The sequence below is a fragment of the Erpetoichthys calabaricus genome, chromosome 5 (genome assembly GCF_900747795.2).
Source record: "Erpetoichthys calabaricus chromosome 5, fErpCal1.3, whole genome shotgun sequence".
NCBI lineage: Eukaryota > Metazoa > Chordata > Cladistia > Polypteriformes > Polypteridae > Erpetoichthys > Erpetoichthys calabaricus.
The window spans coordinates 11,817,794-11,836,578 of record NC_041398.2 but is presented as its reverse complement, the minus strand read 5'-3'; the positions used below and the strand labels follow the sequence as shown (position 1 = coordinate 11,836,578).

At 43.8% G+C, this 18,785-nt stretch overlaps 2 protein-coding genes across 4 annotated transcripts in view; both read right to left on the bottom strand.

The window, feature by feature from the left end:
• LOC127527847 (E3 ubiquitin/ISG15 ligase TRIM25-like) overlaps window positions 1-7,446 on the bottom strand; it is a 117,695-nt gene extending 110,249 nt beyond the window's left edge. Inside the window, exon 1 of the mRNA XM_051927987.1 lies at window positions 6,807-7,446. Coding sequence (XP_051783947.1) covers window positions 6,807-7,388 — 582 coding nt within the window. The 5' untranslated portion in view covers window positions 7,389-7,446. The remainder of the gene's footprint in view (window positions 1-6,806) is intronic.
• Window positions 1-18,785, bottom strand: part of LOC114644582 (E3 ubiquitin/ISG15 ligase TRIM25-like) — a 182,535-nt gene that overhangs the window by 123,013 nt on the left and 40,737 nt on the right. The window lies entirely within an intron of this gene.

The following is an 18,785-nucleotide window of genomic DNA, read 5'->3' as shown; positions in this document are numbered from 1 at the left end:
ACAAGCTGCCTGCACACCACAATATATTAACACAACCTGAAATAACAGAATATATAAAGAAAATGACAATTCAGACGACCATTAACAATGATACAGAATAATGTTACCGTCACTGGTTTCCATTTTCAGCACATTTTTCAATTATTTCAGCATCCCACTTTCTATCATTCACTGTTGGCCTTCCTACTCCGTCATTGAAACAATACTTGAAGAGCTGTTGCTGTTTCATAAATATTTAATAAGTTCAAACACCACACACATATGTTGACAGGCCATAACAATGTATAGTAGTTTAGTTTAATTATAACAAAAGAGAAAAGCTACAAACCGCCATTAAAGCTGAAGGTACGTAACGGACACTGGGATTTCTGTTGTTCCAATGTGCAGAACTCACAGTAGTAATCGGGAGACACTGGCGTGCACAAGGTTGGGTTTTTGTTTGTTTTTGTCCTTTGAGTATCTCGCCATTGTTATTCATGGAGTTTCTCAGTTTCTAGTATTATCCGAGAATAGATCTCCTAAATTCAACGCGTCTTTCTTTGAGGAATACACAGACTTGGTGTCAATTTTAATTACAAACTATGACACACTCTTAATAGTCGGCGACTTTAACTTTCATATCGACATTCAGTGTGACCCAAAAGTAAAAGAATTTATGAACCTCCTGGACTCTTTTGATTTGAGACAGCTCGTTAATCAGCCTACACATTAAGCAGGTCATACATTAGACTTAGTAATTACTAAAGGACTAAAAGTTGATATAAAGCAAGTCATTGATATTGGTCTATCAGACCATTTTCTTCTACTTTTTAATATAGAAATAATCATAAAAATCACTCATGATAAGCAAATTAAAAAAAAAAAACGCTTCTTTGACTCATCAGCAGCTTTAAAACTTACAAACATTCTAAGCAATCAGTTTATAGTGCCAACTATAATAGCGAGGATAATGTAAATAGTAAGGTGGAAAGATTTAATACTAAAGTGAGAGCTGCTGTTGACTTAGTTGCACCTGAAAGACAGTTAAAAATCTTCTAGCATTGTTATACCATGGAAGACCCAAAGAGTGTCTGATTTAAAGAGAACATGCCGTACAGCTGAGCGTAAATGGAGGAAAACTAAACTAACTATCCACTATGAAATATTAAAAGTTAAAATAACAGAATACAATAACACAGTCCGTCTTGAGAGGCGCTGCTATTTCTCTAAGATTATAAATAACAATGCTAGTAATCCCAGAGTCTTATTCTCTATGATTGATCGTCTGCTAAACCAGGTAACTCAAAGGAATGCCTCCTAAGTACTTCCAGTAAAACCTGTGAGGCTATTGCTGTATTTTTCAATCAAAAAATTAATGACATTAGAAATAACATAGTATATCTCCCCAACACTGCGCATCCTCTTAAGCCCCAGAACTCCGTTATAAACAAATTAAATTCTTTCACCAGGATAGTTTTACCTGATTTACATAAAATAATTTCTCAAATGAAACCCTCCACCTGTGCCCTTGACCCAATACCAACATGTTTTTTCAAAGAAGTATCGGTTGTATTAATTGATAATGTTCTTGACATAGTAAACTCGTCATTACATACGGGGGTCTTCCCAGACTATCTTAAGACTGCTGTAGTTAAACCCCTACTTAAGAAAAATAATCTCGATCCCTCTGCTCTTGAAAATTATAGACCCATCTCTAACCTGCCTTTGTTAAGTGAAATCCTAGAGAAGGCCGTCATTATACAGTTAAATGACCCCCTCAATAAACCTGCTATTCTTGATAAATTTCAGTCAGGTTTTAGAACAAATCACAGCACAGAAACTGCACTCGTTAAAGTAGTAAATGACTTGCGGGTAAATGCAGACAGAGGTCATTTATCTGTTCTCATCCTCTTATATCTGAGTGTCACATTTGACACCATTGATCACAATATTCTTAGAAATCGCCTTATTCAATGGGTGGGCCTCTCTGGCAGGGTCTTAAATTGGTTTGAATCCTACCTGGCATTGAGAAAATTCTTTGTTAGTTGTGGTAATTACAACTCAGAGACACATGATATCCTATATGGTGTTCCACAAGGCTCTATCCTGGGTCTGCTCTTCTCAATCTACATGCTTCCATTAGGTCAGATTATCTCAGGGCACAACGTGAGCTGCCACAGCTATGCTGAACGACACACAGCTGTATTTATCAATAGCACCTGATGACCCCGATTCTCTTGATTCACTAACACAATGTCTGACTTGTATTTCAGTATGGATGAATAGTAATTTTCTCAAATTAAATAAAGAGAAAAGTAAAATTTTAGTGATTGGCAATAATGGATACAATGAGGCTATTAGAAATAAACTGGATACATTAGGATTAAAAGTCAAAACGGAGGTAAAAAGCTTAGGGGTAACTGTTGACTGTAATCTGAATTTTAAATCACATATTCATCAGATCACTAGGACAGCATTTTTTCACTTAAGAAACATAGCAAAAGTTAGACCTCTTATGTCTTTGAAAGATACTGAGAAATTAGTTCACGCTTTTGTTTTTAGTCGACTAGATTACTGTAACGCACTCCTCTCAGGACCACCCAAAAAAGACATCAATCGTTTGCAATTAGTGCAGAATGCAGCTGCTAGAATCCTTACCAGGAATGAAAATCCGAACACATTTCTCCAGTTTTGATATCACTACACTGGTTACCTATATCATTCAGCATTGACTTAAAAATTCTGGTTATGGTTTATAAAGCGTTAAATAATCTCACCCCATCTTATATATCGGAATGTCTGACATCTTATATTCCAAATTGTAACCTCAGATCCTCAAATGAGTGTCTCCTTAGAATTCCAAGAGCTAAACTGAAAAGAAGTGGTGAGGCGGCCTTCTGTTGTTATGCACCTCAAATCTGGAAAAGCTGACCGATAGAAATTCACCAGGCCTGATACGGTGGAGCACTTTAAAACACTGCTGAAAACACATTACTGTAACATGGCCTTCTCATAACTTCACCTTCATTTAATCCTGATTCTCTGTATATCCAATTCATTATAACAACTATTGTGATGGATGGCCGGCTAAATATTCCGGCCCACACCTCCAAGCCACCAGGTGGAGCCTTCCCAACAGCATGGAGGTTCCCTGAATTCCAGAAGGACCTTATGATCCTTGTAGTTTGTATACACAGCCCTGCTGGATACCTTTGGGACCACCGGGAGTCGCTGTAGGGAGGCTGTCAGACTCTTACGTGCCCTATAACCCGGAAGTGCGTTATGATCACATGACAAGAAGAAACGACGTGCTTCCGGGTTGAAGAAAAGGACTTTTACCCTGACCCGGAAGTAATGAGAACTTGTGGATTCTGGGACAGGAACACCTCTGGCTCAGGGGGTATAAAAGGACTCTGGGAAAGCCCAGACATTGAGCTGAGCTGGGAGGAAGGGTGGCGAAATGTCTGGGAGAGGAGGAGTGATTATTGTACTTGATTATTGATTATTGGTATTTGTATGTGCAGTGTGGAGTGGAGGGTGCTTAGTGCACAGTATTAACATAAAAATAAAAAGTCTTGGACTTTTACCTGGTGTCTGGCGTGGTACCTGAGGGTTCGAGAGGTCGATAACAGCCTCAACTGTTACACTGGCGTAGCCAGCAGGATTCTATGGCCGTCTGTTGGCAGAGGACCTGATATTAAATCATTTATGCAAACAGTGAACCTCAAGAAGGTAGCGTCGAAACACCTGAAGCTCGAAATGCCACACTATTACAATAGCGCTGCAACAGTGAGCCTTATTTTACTTCGGACCGTGATGGGGAGGAAATCCGGAAAAAAGAATGGGAGTCGCCCAAAGGTACAGGCCTTAACTGACACTGAGCGACTCTGGACATATCTGACGGGCAGTGAGGAAGACAGGGCGCTGATTGAAGCCGAGGAAGCCTGAGCAGCGTGACAGCAGGAGCGCTCTCGGAAATCAGACACGGCGGACTGCCTAAAGGACCTTAAAAAACACCATTCAAAGCCGGAGGTATGTGCCGAGAAAATGGCCGTTACGCCGGGACCTTTCTTTACTTGTTTTTCAGAGGTCTGTCGGCACGAATCGGACTGTGAGTCGGACACCTACCTTATACCTGGGCAAGATGGCCGCGATTCGGAGAAGGCGAACCAGTCTAGGAGTCTCCAGGGATGCCTATTCGACGATATCCGTCACGTAGAGTATCCTGGGGCAGGCTGGGTAGGCCGAAACCAAAACATGGGGTCACCTGACCAGGAAGCGACCAAACGATTCACCGAAACGGAGCACGTGATCCCGCCCGAAGGATTTTGGGAAGGAGAAGGTCAGCGTCGGTCCGTAGGTGAGGTCAGCATCTCCCCGACGGAACGGAGCTCCCCGAAAGGGAAGGGGGAGGCGAGCGAAGCAGCGCCGTAAATAACTAAAGAAAAAGAGAAGTGGGATGTTACTGAATGGTCCACCGATAACTTAGAAAAGATGGATCGCAGTCGGCCAGCGGCGGCCACCCGATCCTCTAAAAACTCAAAATCCCAAGAACCTTTGCGCAATTCAACCGAGCACGTGCCAGGAGCGGACGTGCTCATTGGTTCCCGGCTGGAAGGTAAGGCAACTGAATATTCTAGCCTGCCTCCGGCCAACTTAAATAACTTTTCCTGGGCTGCACGGGAGGTGGAAATCGTCATCCTGGCCTTGCAGTCCTTATTTAAAGTGTTCCAGGTCCTGCAGGAATCGAAGGAGGGGCTTGAGAAGAAGCTCGGGGGCCGTGCGGAGCCCTGGTCAAATGGCTGCATACACGCGGAGCGTCATCCTCCTACCGGCAGGACAAAGCGGTACAAGTAAGAGAAATCTGTGCCATACAACATACAGGAACGCAGTGTGATCTGGCGCCGCAGTTAATAAGTAGCAGGTGCCAAAGCACTGCGTGCCCAACAAAAGAGAGCGGAACGATAACCGAGTGGCCAGGGGAAGGACCAATCGAGCCGGGGCAGCTGCATGAGACAGCTCCTCGGAGCGATGCAGACCTCAAGACCCCGACCCGCGCGATAAGGGAGTTGTCGTTGGTAACAGAAGGGGCGGGGGAAGCGCCAGTCAAACCAGAGCAGTTGGAAGGTACTGTCTCTCGGGGCGATGTGGTGCTGAAGATGCCGCCTCCGAATAAAAGAAGGTCAACGGGCGTGAAAACAGCAAAGGGGCTCTCTTCTTCCAATAGAGAGACCCAAGCTGTGCACAAGCCCCAGAGTAAGCAGGAGATCCCCAAAATAAAACGCGGGTCTCTAGACAAGATAGAGAAATGGGCAGAGAGCACCGAGGCGGCCATAAAACCTCCCTTGGCGGAGAAAAGGGAGGAGACGGGACTAACGAAGTTCCCGAGGAGTTTCCCGTCTCGCGGAGGAAGACAACCAGGAGAACGATGGCTCTGTTATAACTGTAGTCGGCCGGGCCACGTTTGGCGAAGCTGTCCTTGGAAGACAGGGGATCGGAGGGACAGCCGATACACCGTTCCCCTTAGGTTCTCTGGGGGGTCTAGACAGCACAGCCAAGGCCCGACTAACAAGTTCTCCTGGAGAAAGACGTCCCTTGCGGGGCTGGACGCTCCGCCCCAGTGGACTTCGCTAACGGGAGGGAACTGTGATGGATGGCCCTAAATATTCCGGCCCACACCTCCAAGCCGCCAGGTGGAGCCTTCCCAACAACATGGAGGTTCCCCGAATTCCAGCAGGACCTTATGGACCTTGTAGTTTGTATACACAGCCCTGCTGGATATCTTGGAGACCACCGGGAGTCGCCGTAGGGAGGCTGTCAGACTCTTATGTGCCCTATAACCCAGAAGTGCATCATGATCACATGACAAGAAGAAATGGTGTGCTTCCGGGTTGAAGAAAAGGACTTTTACCCTGACCTGGAAGTAATGAGAACTTGTGGATTGTGGGACAGGAACACCTCCGGGTCAGGGGGTATAAAAGGACTCTGGGAAAGCCCAGACATTGAGCTGAACTGGGAGGAAGGGTGGCGAAGTGTCTGGGAGAGGAGGAGTGATTACTGTTCTTGATTATTGATTATTGCTATTTGTATGTGTAGTGTGGAGTGGAGGGTGCTTTGTGCACATTATTATTATAAAAATAAAAAGTCTTGGACTTTTACTTGGTGTTTGGCGTGCTACCTGAGGGTTCGAGAGGTCGACAACAGCCTCAACTGCTACACTATTCATGGTGGCTCTAAAATCTGTACTAACCCCTACTCTCTCTTCTGTTTCCTTTTCCGGTGTCTTTTTGGTGGTGGCGCATTTACTCAAAGCACCGTGATATTCCAACAGTGATGGATTTAAAGCCAGAAGTCTGCATGTCCATCATCATCAAGTCCTTCTGTGAGAACCCTAAATACAAAGAGGACTATTTCATTTATGTTAGGTAGAATGCCCAGAGGGGACTGGCGGTCTTGTGGCCTGGAACCCTGCAGATTTTATTTTTTTCTCCAGCCGGCTGGAGTTTTTTTTTTTTTTTTTTTTCTGTGTCCCTTGGCCATCGGACCTTACTCTTATTCTATGTTAACTAATGTTGTCTTATTTTAATTTCTTACTTTGTCTTTTGTTTTTCTTTTCTTCATTATGTAAAGCACTTTGAGCTACATTTCGTATGAAAATGTGCTATAGAAATAACTGTTGTTGTTTGTTATTTAGTCCTGACAGTTAATCAAGTGACAGATAATCGAGTTTTACTGGAGATGAAGAGATTTCTCTGTCACATTAAATGTACAAATTCCATAAGTCAAATTATTCAAACAGTTTCCATTAAACATTAAACATAACTCACCTGCTTTTCTTCTCTTTCCGTCTCCAGCTCGACCATTTCATGATTTTTATGTCCAGTCACCACACACTTCAAGCAGATACAGGAATCATCAGTTTTACAGAATATCTCCAGACTTTTGTGATGTTTCTCACAGAGTTTCTCCTTCAGATTTCTACCAGGATCAACCAGCTTGTGGTGCTTCAGGGCGTCTCCTTCATAGTGAGGCTGCAGGTGAGTCTGACAGTAGGAGGCCATGCAGGTGAGACAGGACTTCACCGCTCTGAACTTCTCACCAGTACAGAAGTCACACTCCACGTCTCCAGGGCCAGCATAATTCTGAGGAGGAGGAAAACTGAGAGTCGTCATCTTTAATTTCTTGATGACTTCATTCAGCAGAGTGTTTCTCTTCAGTTCAGGCCTTGTGGTGAAGTTGTGTCTGCACTGAGGACAACTGCACACTTGGCTGTGATCCCAGTAGTCCGTGAGGCACTTCAGACAGAAATTATGTCCACAGGGGATGGTGACGGGGTCAGTCAGGGTGTCCAGACACACCGAGCAGGTGAACTCGTCCTGTAATCCACACAGCTGGGCTTCAGCCATCATCAGTCTGAGGAGAGGCAGGCAGAGAGAATCAGTCAGAGGAACAAGGAAGTGACTTGTGGAGAAAGGAATGTGAAAGTTTGTCTGAGCTCAGTGAGGAGGAGGAGGAGGAGGAAGAGGAGGAGGAGGAGATTTAAAGAGACAGCTGAGAGCTCACAGAGAGAACATCTGAGGAGACACTGAGGGTGAACAGTTAATGTGAGACAGGAGCTCAGAGAGTGAAGACCACCAAGTGAGAGAAGAGATGACCTGTCACAGGGGGTCTGCTAAAGTGTCATTCATGTCAGTATTTCTTATTCATTTATTACACACTGTTTTGTCTTGGTAGAGTAATATATATATTGCTCTACTTTCCCCTATTGTATTATTAATATGTAGCCTTAGAATGCCTAATCTCACAGACTTACCACTGTTTATAAGGTATTATTGTATATAACTTATCCCCACCTTCCCTTCTATATCTATAACCTTAGGCAATTAGAAATAGTAAAAGACAAGCAGAAGTTAAGTTACAGTTTAAACAATGTATTAGTATTATTGATAATATTCATAAATAATAACAAAATGCAAAGTACATTTGAATATTGGCAACCATACAACCTGATTAAATGATGATATGTAGTTCAGGTGGCACACAGACTTCTAGTTACTTAAATGTCTCTAGTTAAGGCATCATTGATGCTCAGCTTTCAGCCACATGTCTGTTCAAAATGGCTGCTGAGCTGTGCTGTTCATTGTGTTCTCTTCAGGTTAGCAAGAGAGATGCTTCTTCATCATATGCTGGTTGGTAAGAGAGAGCTACTGAGGTTAAACACATACATTTATAGATGTTCTGTCCAATCCCGAGAGCCAATAGCACATCATGGTACTTAAAGGCTTCTGACCAAACAGCCATACTTCAGACCAATGGGGGAGATAGAACAACTTAACACCTGCCCCCAAACCATATGTTAAAGTACACCTTAGCCCATTTGCGGGGGTAGAAATGACTTTAGCAAAGAAACACTTGCCAAACTGGTTTAAAACACACATCCCCCAAATCCTGTCGTAAAATTCAAAAAGACCCATTCCTAAAATTGGGGGGGAGACACTAAATTACACTGCTTTGTCTAAATTACAAATAAAGATATACAGTACAAAATATTCATCAAGTTATATGTAAAATCTCACATCACAACACACACTGAAGTCCACATCAGATTCCACATTAGTCCTCTTTATTAAACAAATTATCCATCCCATAATAAGTTCTCATCTCCTGCTTATCAATAATGAATGTTTGTGTTTTTCTTTGTCCGTGCCAGGAATTTATCAGATTATTCAGTAAAGACCCCAACTGAAGCCCACTCAGTTTAACAAACAGAATAATATGATACATTAATAAACACAAGGATAGTAGAAATATGAAAACATCTTAAAAACTGATAACAGACAGACAGACAGACAGACAGACAGACACACACACACAGACACACACACACACACACACACGCACACACACACACACACACACACACACACACACGTAACACACATCAGGCGCTCGCCGCTCTCGGCTCCTTCACAGTTTTTTAGATTTTCTTGGTTATTCAAGTCGTTTTATCTCAGGATTTGTGAGACTTAATCAAGTCTGTTGAACAGGCTCGTCTACTCCTGCACCCTACGATTAACACACACAGATCTTAGACACACAATTGGGTATAAGTGATGCCCTGATGCCAGTCCCTCTGTAATAGCTCACCTCAGACTCATTCCACTTAAATACATAAGAGTGACCCCTCCAGCCTGTCATTTCTCAGTGTCACACTTTGGGACTCGCTGTCACCAACACTAACAAATGTACAGATGTCTCTGAGACACATGAAGGCTCGTATAACATTTTGTTTTCTGCCAGTTACCAACCAAGGGGGTCTTACTTCTGCTGCCCTTGCTCTTCTGTAGCCAGCAGACAAACCACATGCACTTCAGGTCAGGTCATCTACCTCAACCTAAGCATATTCAGGCCTGGCCAGTACTTGGATTAGAGAACATCTAGGAAAAGCTTGGGTGTCTGAAGGAAGAGGTGTTGGTGAGGCCAAAATGGGGCTTACCCGGTGGTCTGAAAGTGGATCCCAATGCCCCAGTGCAGTGACGAGGACCCTGTGCTGTATAAATGGTGCTGTCCTTCAGATGAGACATAAAACTGAAGTCCTGACTCTCTGTGGTTATTAAAGATCCCTGTGTGTCCTCCATAAAGATGTCTTTGCTAAATTGCCCTCCAAGGCCTTGTCATTGTGCCCCCCTAATCGTCCCCTGTCTCTCATTAGCTGACTGTTTCTCTCACCACTTCACCATCTAATAGCTCATGTGTGGTGAGCAGACTGGCACAAAAACGGCTGCCATCACATCATCAGGTGGATGCTGCACATGAGTGGTGGGTGAAGTGGGTCCCCACTCACTGTGTAGAAGAGCTTTGAGTAGTGAGAAGAACAATATTAAAATATAAAGAATCATTATTATAATTCAAATGCAACCTCTCAGCGTTGATAACATCCTGGGCAAGAAAGCAGCAACTTCCAACATCTAATATTTACTTCAGTCACTCAAGAAATAGAGACAAAGTATGGAAATGTCAAAGGAATGTGGCATTTAATAATCTGGGATGAAATATAAGTGATCAGTGTGAACCTCAGTGTTATCATATGCAGAGCACCACCTGTTGGAATGTAAGTCATGTATTAATACAATGCATTATATTTACCATTCCAACAGATGGCACATTACAAACATTTGTAGTAATATAATGTATAGAATGTTGGAATGACAAATACATGTGTATGTCTCTGTTATATACAATTTAGTATGGGATTTGTAAAAGCCATTTTAATGTTTGAGATGTGCCATCTGTTGGAAAGATGAATTTAACATGATGTCTCTGTTACACATCATTTGGTATTGGATTTCTAAAAGCAGTGTACATATTTGTGATGTACCATTTGCTGGAGTGACCAATTCAATTAATTTTATTACTACAAATGTTTGTGTTGTGCCATCTGTTGGAATGAGAGAGACATAGGAAAACAATTCACATGCAGATACACAGAGAAACTTTTCCTTTTATTAAGGTGGAGAATGTTGAGAATATAGATTAGGGATCAAAATGCTTTATTTTTAGTTTTAGTGCTATTAGCTATGTAAAGTGTAGTCCTGAGGTAACTTTAAAAGGACACCATTTATTTCAGCAGAAGGGCCCTGGCCTGCCAGCCTTTTCACAGGCAGATCTTGTTTTGTGAACGCCGGTGCTGAGCCGCTCACTGACAGAAGACAAACAAACTGCAGGCAGGGCCTTTGGCTGTGTGAGTACTGGGCAGGCTCTTAGGCTGGCACATCAAACATAGAAGCACTTAATGGCATTTACATTTATTAGGGATCAGTAATACTTTGGGCAATAACGTTATAATAAAACGCATTCTGATATCTACCTAGTCTGAGCCACTGTATATAGGGGTTAAGAGCTGATTATTGAAGGTTACGGACCTTTCACTGCTCATCGATGTCCGTGAAGTTAGCAGCTTAGCTCTGACAGACGAGTGAGGCTTTTATATGAGTCACCCAGATATATGTTAGATTAGCATTTAGGTTTATATGCCAGTGACAGCAGAACATATTAGTTAGCTTATTTAATCAGTTATTAAAGGCTTGTCTATTTTCTTTCTTCAAAGCATGAAGCTCCGTGTCGAGGCTGTCCGCAGTTTGGCCTTCATCAGTGAAGCTGCGAGCTGCCGCTTACCGGCACAGTTGCCATTTATTTTAGCCTTACAGCAGTGTGGCTCAATCTGTGGGGCGAGATATCTACAAGGGGGTCACGAAGTAAAAATAGAAATCGAAGAAGAAGCTATTGTAACGTACCGTAATTAATGTTTTCTGTTTACTGTTTATAGCAGGCTCTGCAATTTTACAACTACATAGAAAGACAGAAGGTGCGTGCGAAGGGGAGGGAGGAGAGAGGAAGGAAGGGGGTGTGGATTAGTGAGCTGTGCCCGACAGATGAGCGGGTGTCACACTGTGGTAGAAGTTCATCTCGGTCACATCAGTCCAGAACTGACGTGGCTCATCTCCGTACCTCGTCTTGCAAATCCCCGTCTGGCTTTCCGATTTCTTCCTTCCGTTAAGCGGTTTGCATCTTCTGCTACGGTCTTCGTGTTTCCTTGTGGTAAAGGCGCATTTAGGGGTCTGTGGCTTTGAAATCAAAAATGTGTGCTCAGGCCTCAGAGGCTGGTGCTGGTGGTGTATGGCAGGGGTGCAGAGAAATGTAGCCGGGTGGTCCCGGGGTCTGGACATGCACACACGTGCAGATACACGCTTCTGCTCATCCAGATTTCTCATTAGTGCAATCACAATTATGGCACCTGTGCCCCCCGCTTGGATGTAGAAGAACATGAGCAGGATGGCAAGGGGCAGAACAGGAGAGGAAGAACGAAAAGGGAGAGGCTGGAGGTTACATCAAAAGGACCTGCTGGTTAGTGACAATCCAACAGTAAAGCTGAAGGCAGAGGTTTCCATCCACTTGGGTTTTTTTCTCTCAAACCCCCTTTCTAAGCCCCCCACAGATTTTAGATTAACAAACTCTGAGTGTTTCACTTTTGATTGACTGTCACAATTCCACGGGGTCACAAGTTTTGTTTCTATTTGGTCGCCTTCTTCTTATAATAAGTTGCTGGTCCATTCCTGCAGACAGCACTGGTGTCACTGGGACGTGTTGGTAGGCCTCGTTGCTCGCACACACATTTTCAATCAGATTGAGGTCAGGGATTTGTGACGGCCACTCCAATACCTCCACCTTGTTGTCCTTAAGCCATTTTGCCCCAACATTGGAGGTCCTTGTCCATTTGGAAGACCCCTTTGAGACCGAGCTTCACCTTCCTGACTGAACTCTTGAGATGTTGCTGCAGTGTATCTTCATCATTGTCCTACCTCGTGATGCCATCCATTTCATGAAGTGCGCCAGTCCTTCCTGCAGCCCCCACAGCATGATGCTCCCACCCCCAAGCTTGTTCTTTGGCTTACCAGCCTCACCCTTTTGTCCTCCACACATCACAATGCTCATTATGGCCAAATAGTTGGATTTTGGAGTCATCAGACCAGAGGACATTTCTCTAGAAGGTCAGATCTTTGTCCCCTGTGCCATTGCACTGCAGTTTGGCTTTTTGATGGCAGCTTTGGGCTTCTTCCTGGCTAAGCAGCCTCTCAGGTGATGTCAATGTCAGACTTGTTTAACTGTGGATATCGCGACTTGTCTACCTGTGTCCTCCAGCATCTTCACGAAGTCCTAAGCTGTTGTTCTGGGATTGATTTGCACTTTTTGTGCCAAAGTCCATTCTTCTCTAGGAGACACAATGCGTCTCCTTCCAGAGTGGTGTGATGGCTGGGTGGTCCCCTGGTGTCAAGTAAAGAGGCAGTGAGTTTGATGGTCGGCCTTAATACCATTCAACATGTTGGCTCCAATGAGGCTGATTGGCTTTCAGAACCTCGTTGTCTAATTGCCTAAAGGCTTGATGTCTTTTTCTGGAATTTTCCAAACTGTTTAAAGGCCCAGTTAATAAAGTGTCTGTAAACTTGTGATCCACTAGAAATATGATGTGGTCAATAAAAAGTGAAATACTCTTAGGTCTGTGAACATTGGTGGAAAAAATTACTTCTGCCCTGCACAGAGCAGACGTCTTAAACAATACGCCAGATTTAGAGGTTGTTAAAATCAAATCTGTGGAGGCTTAGAAAGGGTGTTTGAAAGAATTCACCGAAAGTGGATGTAAATGTATGACTTCTACTGTATAACAGAGACTGTACACTGCATTTCTCATTCCTACAGATGAAACATCATAAAAATTAACACTGCTTTTAAGAACCCAATACCAAATGGCATATAACAGAACCCTGTGCATTGCATTTGTCATTCCAACAGATTGCAGATCACTAACATTTGGCGTAATAAAATGCATTGCGTTTGTCATTCCTACAGATTGCTCATCACACACATTAACACAGCTTTTTACAAATCCCATAATAAATAGCATATAAAAGAGACATATTCATTTCATTTGTCATTCCTACAGATGACGCATCACAAACATTAACAAGGCTTTTATGAATCCAATGCATTTGATTTTTCTCATTCAAACAGATGGCGCATCAAAAACATTGTCACCACTTTTACAAATCGCATACCAAATGACACATAGAGACATGCATTACATTTTTCTATTCCAACAGATGGCACATTACAAACATTAGCAGTGCTTTTAAGAATCCCATGCCAAATGGCACATAACAGAGCCGTATGCATTGCATGTGTCATTCCAACAGATTGCACTTTGCCAACATCTGCAGAAATGCATTTTATTACTGGAAATGTTTTTTGATGTGCCATCTGTGGGAATGCATATGTAATTAATTTGTTGCATTGCAAAATACTTTCCACCAGATGGTGCATCACAAATGTTAATGCGCTCAACGGAGTGTTCCTGACGGAGAAACAGAATGTGTTGTGTATTACAGAGAGAGAAATAAGAACCACGGCATCTGATGTTCGGTCTGCAGAAAGCCAAGTGGCCGAATACGTTTTGATTTCACTGTATAAGGGAAACAAGTAATGGGGTGAAGATTGGATTAGGGACCCCAGAACACAGTTTGACCCTTCCAGAGTGACGTCTGTCTGTGTTTGTGTGTCCGGATCAGGTCTGTGGACCAAATTAATCCAAAGTAATCCCTCAATTTAAAGGAAACTTGGCGCAGACGTTTGCACCGGTTGATGGCATCCAGTCCTGTTGGCTTTGAGCCGAATTGCTTTGCTCGGCTGCAGCCGAAAAAATGTTCAGGGAGAACAGCAAACTGCAGAAGCATCAGAGGACTCACACCGGTGAGAAGCCCCACCGCTACGGAAAGACGTTCACAAGAGTTACATTCGGCAGCACCGGAGGATCCACACCGGAGGGAGACCCCACTGCTGTGCCGCGTGTGGGAAAACATTCACGTGTAAAAACACCTGCGGCGCCATCGCGAAGTTCACACGAGTGTCGACTGCGGGAGGAGGTTCAGACAAAGCGGTGCCTTTCAGCAACACAGGAGACTTCACGGAGAGCTCAGGTGGCGCACAAAGCGTCTGACGCTTCGGGAATATTAAGAATTGAAAGAAAATGGGACGCCATTCCACGGACTCAAGTAGCCGGTGAGGGTGTTTATCTGTGTGAGCCGTAAATGGAGCATCGCTGGGGAAAAAAGGAGAGTCAGAGATGGGGATGGTGGCCTCGTACAAGTACGGAAATCGTACAAGTGACAACATCCACTAGCATTCAGAAATGTTCATGCGTTTGATGGTTTTTATTATCGACAAAGACATTGCGTATATGTCACAAATTGTCATGTATTTGTAATGCTGTACACTATCGTAGCCTTTTTTTTCCTTTGATAAGAACGGACAAGCAGACAGCACGTGCCTTTTTCTTTCTTGTCGTTTTTGAACAACAACTAACAAAATGTGCAAAGGATTATCAATCATGTCACTAGGTGTCAACCCACAATCAGACATCAATAGCTGAACTGACTTGCACACTTATGCTGATATATAACAATTCCTCCCTTCTAAAAATCAGAAATAATTAAATTATTCCCCACTTTTTTTTCTGAAGAAGTCAAAACATTGACTTCTAACTATACATTTAATTTTCAATTAGTCTCTGTGGAGGCTTGCGAATGCGAATTGGGTAACGTCTCTCTTCATATGGTAATTTTTCTTGATTTGTTCCAGCAGCGTTAGCCTCTGCAGAAGGTGATGGAGATAATGCACATGAGTTCTGTACTTGTGCTGCTTGAGGAGATGCTAAGTGCTCTGGACAGTTGATAGAAGCAGCAGCAGGGGAGTCAACAGGCAGTGTGGGTGTCTCTTCAGCTCTAACCAACCCTGATTTTCTCAACTGGTCGACATGACGTCGCCATATGACACCTTGAGTAACCTCTACCTTATAGGACAAGGGACCAGTTTGCTCTTTGACTAGTCCAGGAACCCCATTTCTGGTCTCCTCTGTAGCTCCTGGCAAGAACTGATTGTCCAATGGCAAAGCTACGTGTATCTTTGTCAGTTGCTTTATGGCCTTGTTTGATTTGTCTGTCTTGCACAGTCTGCTTGACATTTGGTTGCAGCAGGTCTAATCTAGAGTGAACATAGCTGGAGTCTGGTTTGTTGTAGCGTGGATGGAATTCCGATATGCAGATAAGAAGTTGGCCAATTTTTGCTGAAGGGTCAGCTTCTCATTTGTCATTGCTTGAAGGGCTTGTTTCAAACTTTGCACAAACAAACCTCTCTGCCAGGCCATTTGTCGCTGAATGCCATGGGGCAGATGTGATGTGCCGTATGCCATTTCTGCGGAGGAATACCTGGAAGTCTGTTGCTGTGAACTGGGGTCCATTGTCACTCACTAGTTGTTGTGAAACTCCAGTTCTAGCAAATAAATCCATCAGTACTTCAATGGTGTGAGAAGAAGTGGTGGAGCTCATAGTGAAAACCTCCGGCCATTTAGAGCATGCGTTGACTACCACCAAGAAGGTTGTCCCCATGAATGGTCCTGCAAAGTTGATATGCAGCCGGTGCCAAGGTAATGTAGGCCGTTCCCATGGGTGAAGTGGTGCATGTTCTGGCTCATTCTGAGCCATCTGGCAGCCACTACATTGCTGCGCTATTTTCTCGATGTCTTCATCAATGCCTGGCCACCACACAAAACTTCTGGCAAATGCCTTCATTTTCACCACACCTAGATGGCCCTTGTGAAGCTCTTCTAATACTCTGTGTCTTAGTTTAGTGGGTACAATGGTCCTTAACCCCCACATCACACATCCAGCATTTAAAGCAATTTCATCACATCTCGAGTAATATGCAGCCAGCAGGGATTTGTGCTGGGCTGTCCAGCCATTCAGTGTGGCAGCATACACCTGAGACAGGATCTTGTCATGTTTTGTTTCCGTTTTTACCATGTCTGCCATGACGGGCAGACTTTCAATCTGGCTGATGGAGATCATATCTATTGTTTCCTCATCTCCAGACTCATCTTTTTCAGCCTCCTCCAGTGGCAGTTGTGACAACCCGTCTGCATTTGCATGGCAGACTGTAAGTTTGTACTCAATCTTGTACCCGTGTCCACCTAAAAACAAAGCCCAGCACTGCATTCGGGCAGCTTGTGGCAGGAACTCCTTTCTGCGGGCTGAAAATTGAGGTTAGCGGTTGGTGGTGTGTGACAAGGGTGAATTCCCTACCAAAAAGATACTGGTTGAACCTTTTGACACCCCACTCTAGACTCAATGCCTCCCTATCTATTTGGGCATAATTCTTCTCAGCTGCAGACAATGAGCGTGATGCAAAAGCTATAGGCCTCTCACTGCCATCTTCCATAACATGAGACATCACTGCTCCGATGCCATATGGAGAAGCATCACAAGCCAGCTTGATTGGAAGGGACGAATTAAAGTGGGTGAGGACTGTGTCAGATGTCACCAGTTTCTTTGTTTCTTGAAATGATTGTTCACATTCTTTGGACCATTTCCACTGCTTGCCAGCTTGTAATAGCTCATTGAGTGGATGTAGCACAATTGCCAGGTTTGGAAGAAACTTATTATAATAATTCACAAACCCCAGGAAGGATCTTAGCTGTGATACATCTTGTGGTTGTGGTGCCATCAATACACCCTGAATCTTGTCCTGACATTTGTGCAAACCTTGGGCATCTATAGTGTGCCCGCAATACCTGACACTGGGCTTCAGGAACTCACATTTGCCTCGCCTGACTCTTAGTCCATACTCTTCTCACCTTTTCAGGACCTTTTTGAGGTTTTCTAAATGCTCTTCATCTGTCGCTCCAGTGACAATAATGTCATCTAGATAGCACTGGATGCCTGGCACTGACTGAAGGATCTGATCCATTGCTCTTTCCCAAATAGCTGGGGCAGAGGCTACCCCAAACACCAGCCTGTTGTAACGATAAAGACCCTTTATTGTATTAATGGTCAGGAACACTTTAGAGTCTTCCTCTACTTCCATCTGGAGGTATGCACCTGCTAAATCTAACTTTGAAAAATGTTGCCCACCCGACAAACTGGCAAAAAAGTCCTCAATTCTGGGCACAGGATACTGTTCAGCCTGCAGCACAGGATTAATGGAGACCTTGAAGTCCCCACAGAGCCTGACTGTACCATTTCTCTTTACTATTGGGACAACTGGGGTTGCCCACGGACTCCAGTCTACTTTAAAAAGTATGCCGTCTGCCTCCAACCTATCCAATTCCTTTTCAACCAGGGGTCGGATGGCATAGGGTACTGGACGTGCCTTGTGGAACCGTGGGGTCGCAGTACTCTTAAGTACAATATTAGCTCTAATGTGCTGAAGAGTCCCAATGCCACTCTTAAATACAGGGGTGGCATTTCTTAAGATCAGCTCCTGGTTCTTTTCTGTGGTCTGCTGCACAACAGGCAGAGCACAAAGGCTTTTAGTCTCTCTCCAGTCAACTCCCAGCTCTCTTAACCACTCACGGCCCCATAATGGTGCACCTCCATTTTGTATTATATGTAAATCAAGTACCTCTTTCCTTCCATTATACTCTACTGCCACATGCAGCACTCCAATAGACATAACCTTTTCACCTGTGTATGTTCTGAGAAGAACAGAAGAGGAATTCAGCTTCTTCTTCTTGGAGAGCACCTTGTAATCTTTCAGTGACATAACTGAAACAGCTGAGCCTGTGTGTGTCCAATTCCATTTTTATCACCTGGCCATCTGTCTTGGGGGTGAGCCAGATTGCCTGCTTGTCTGTTCCACTAAGGCTAAATGTATCTTCACTATCAATGTCAGAGACTTCCGCCTCATTATGCACATTTTTCTTTTCGCTGTGATGCATTTTGTGTTCCACACTCCACTTTGCTTTCCTCCATGACAAACTCTTTGAATATGGCCCGTTTGGTGGCACTGTCTGCAGTCTTCATTTTTAAATTGGCACTGTGAGTGAAGATGAGACTCGCGTCCACAGCGATAGCGGGGCCTTTTGTGTATTTTGTTTATCTTGGCTGCCGCCATCTTATTCACGTTGCATGTATTCACTCCTCTTTGAACTTCAAGTGCATCTTTAGCTGCAGTTTCCATTGAAATAGCAATTTCTACTTCCCTTTTAAATGTCACATCTGCCTCAGTTAACAGCCTATTCTGGATTCCCTCTTGAAGGATTCCACAAACCAAACGATCACGCAATGCAGCGTTTAGCCCGTCACCAAACTAACAATATTCTGATAACTTTTTCAGTTCTGCCACATAAGCCACAATTGTCTCTCCCTTCTTCTGATAACGCTTATGGAGTCTGAAACGTTCCGCGATCAGTAATGGCTTTG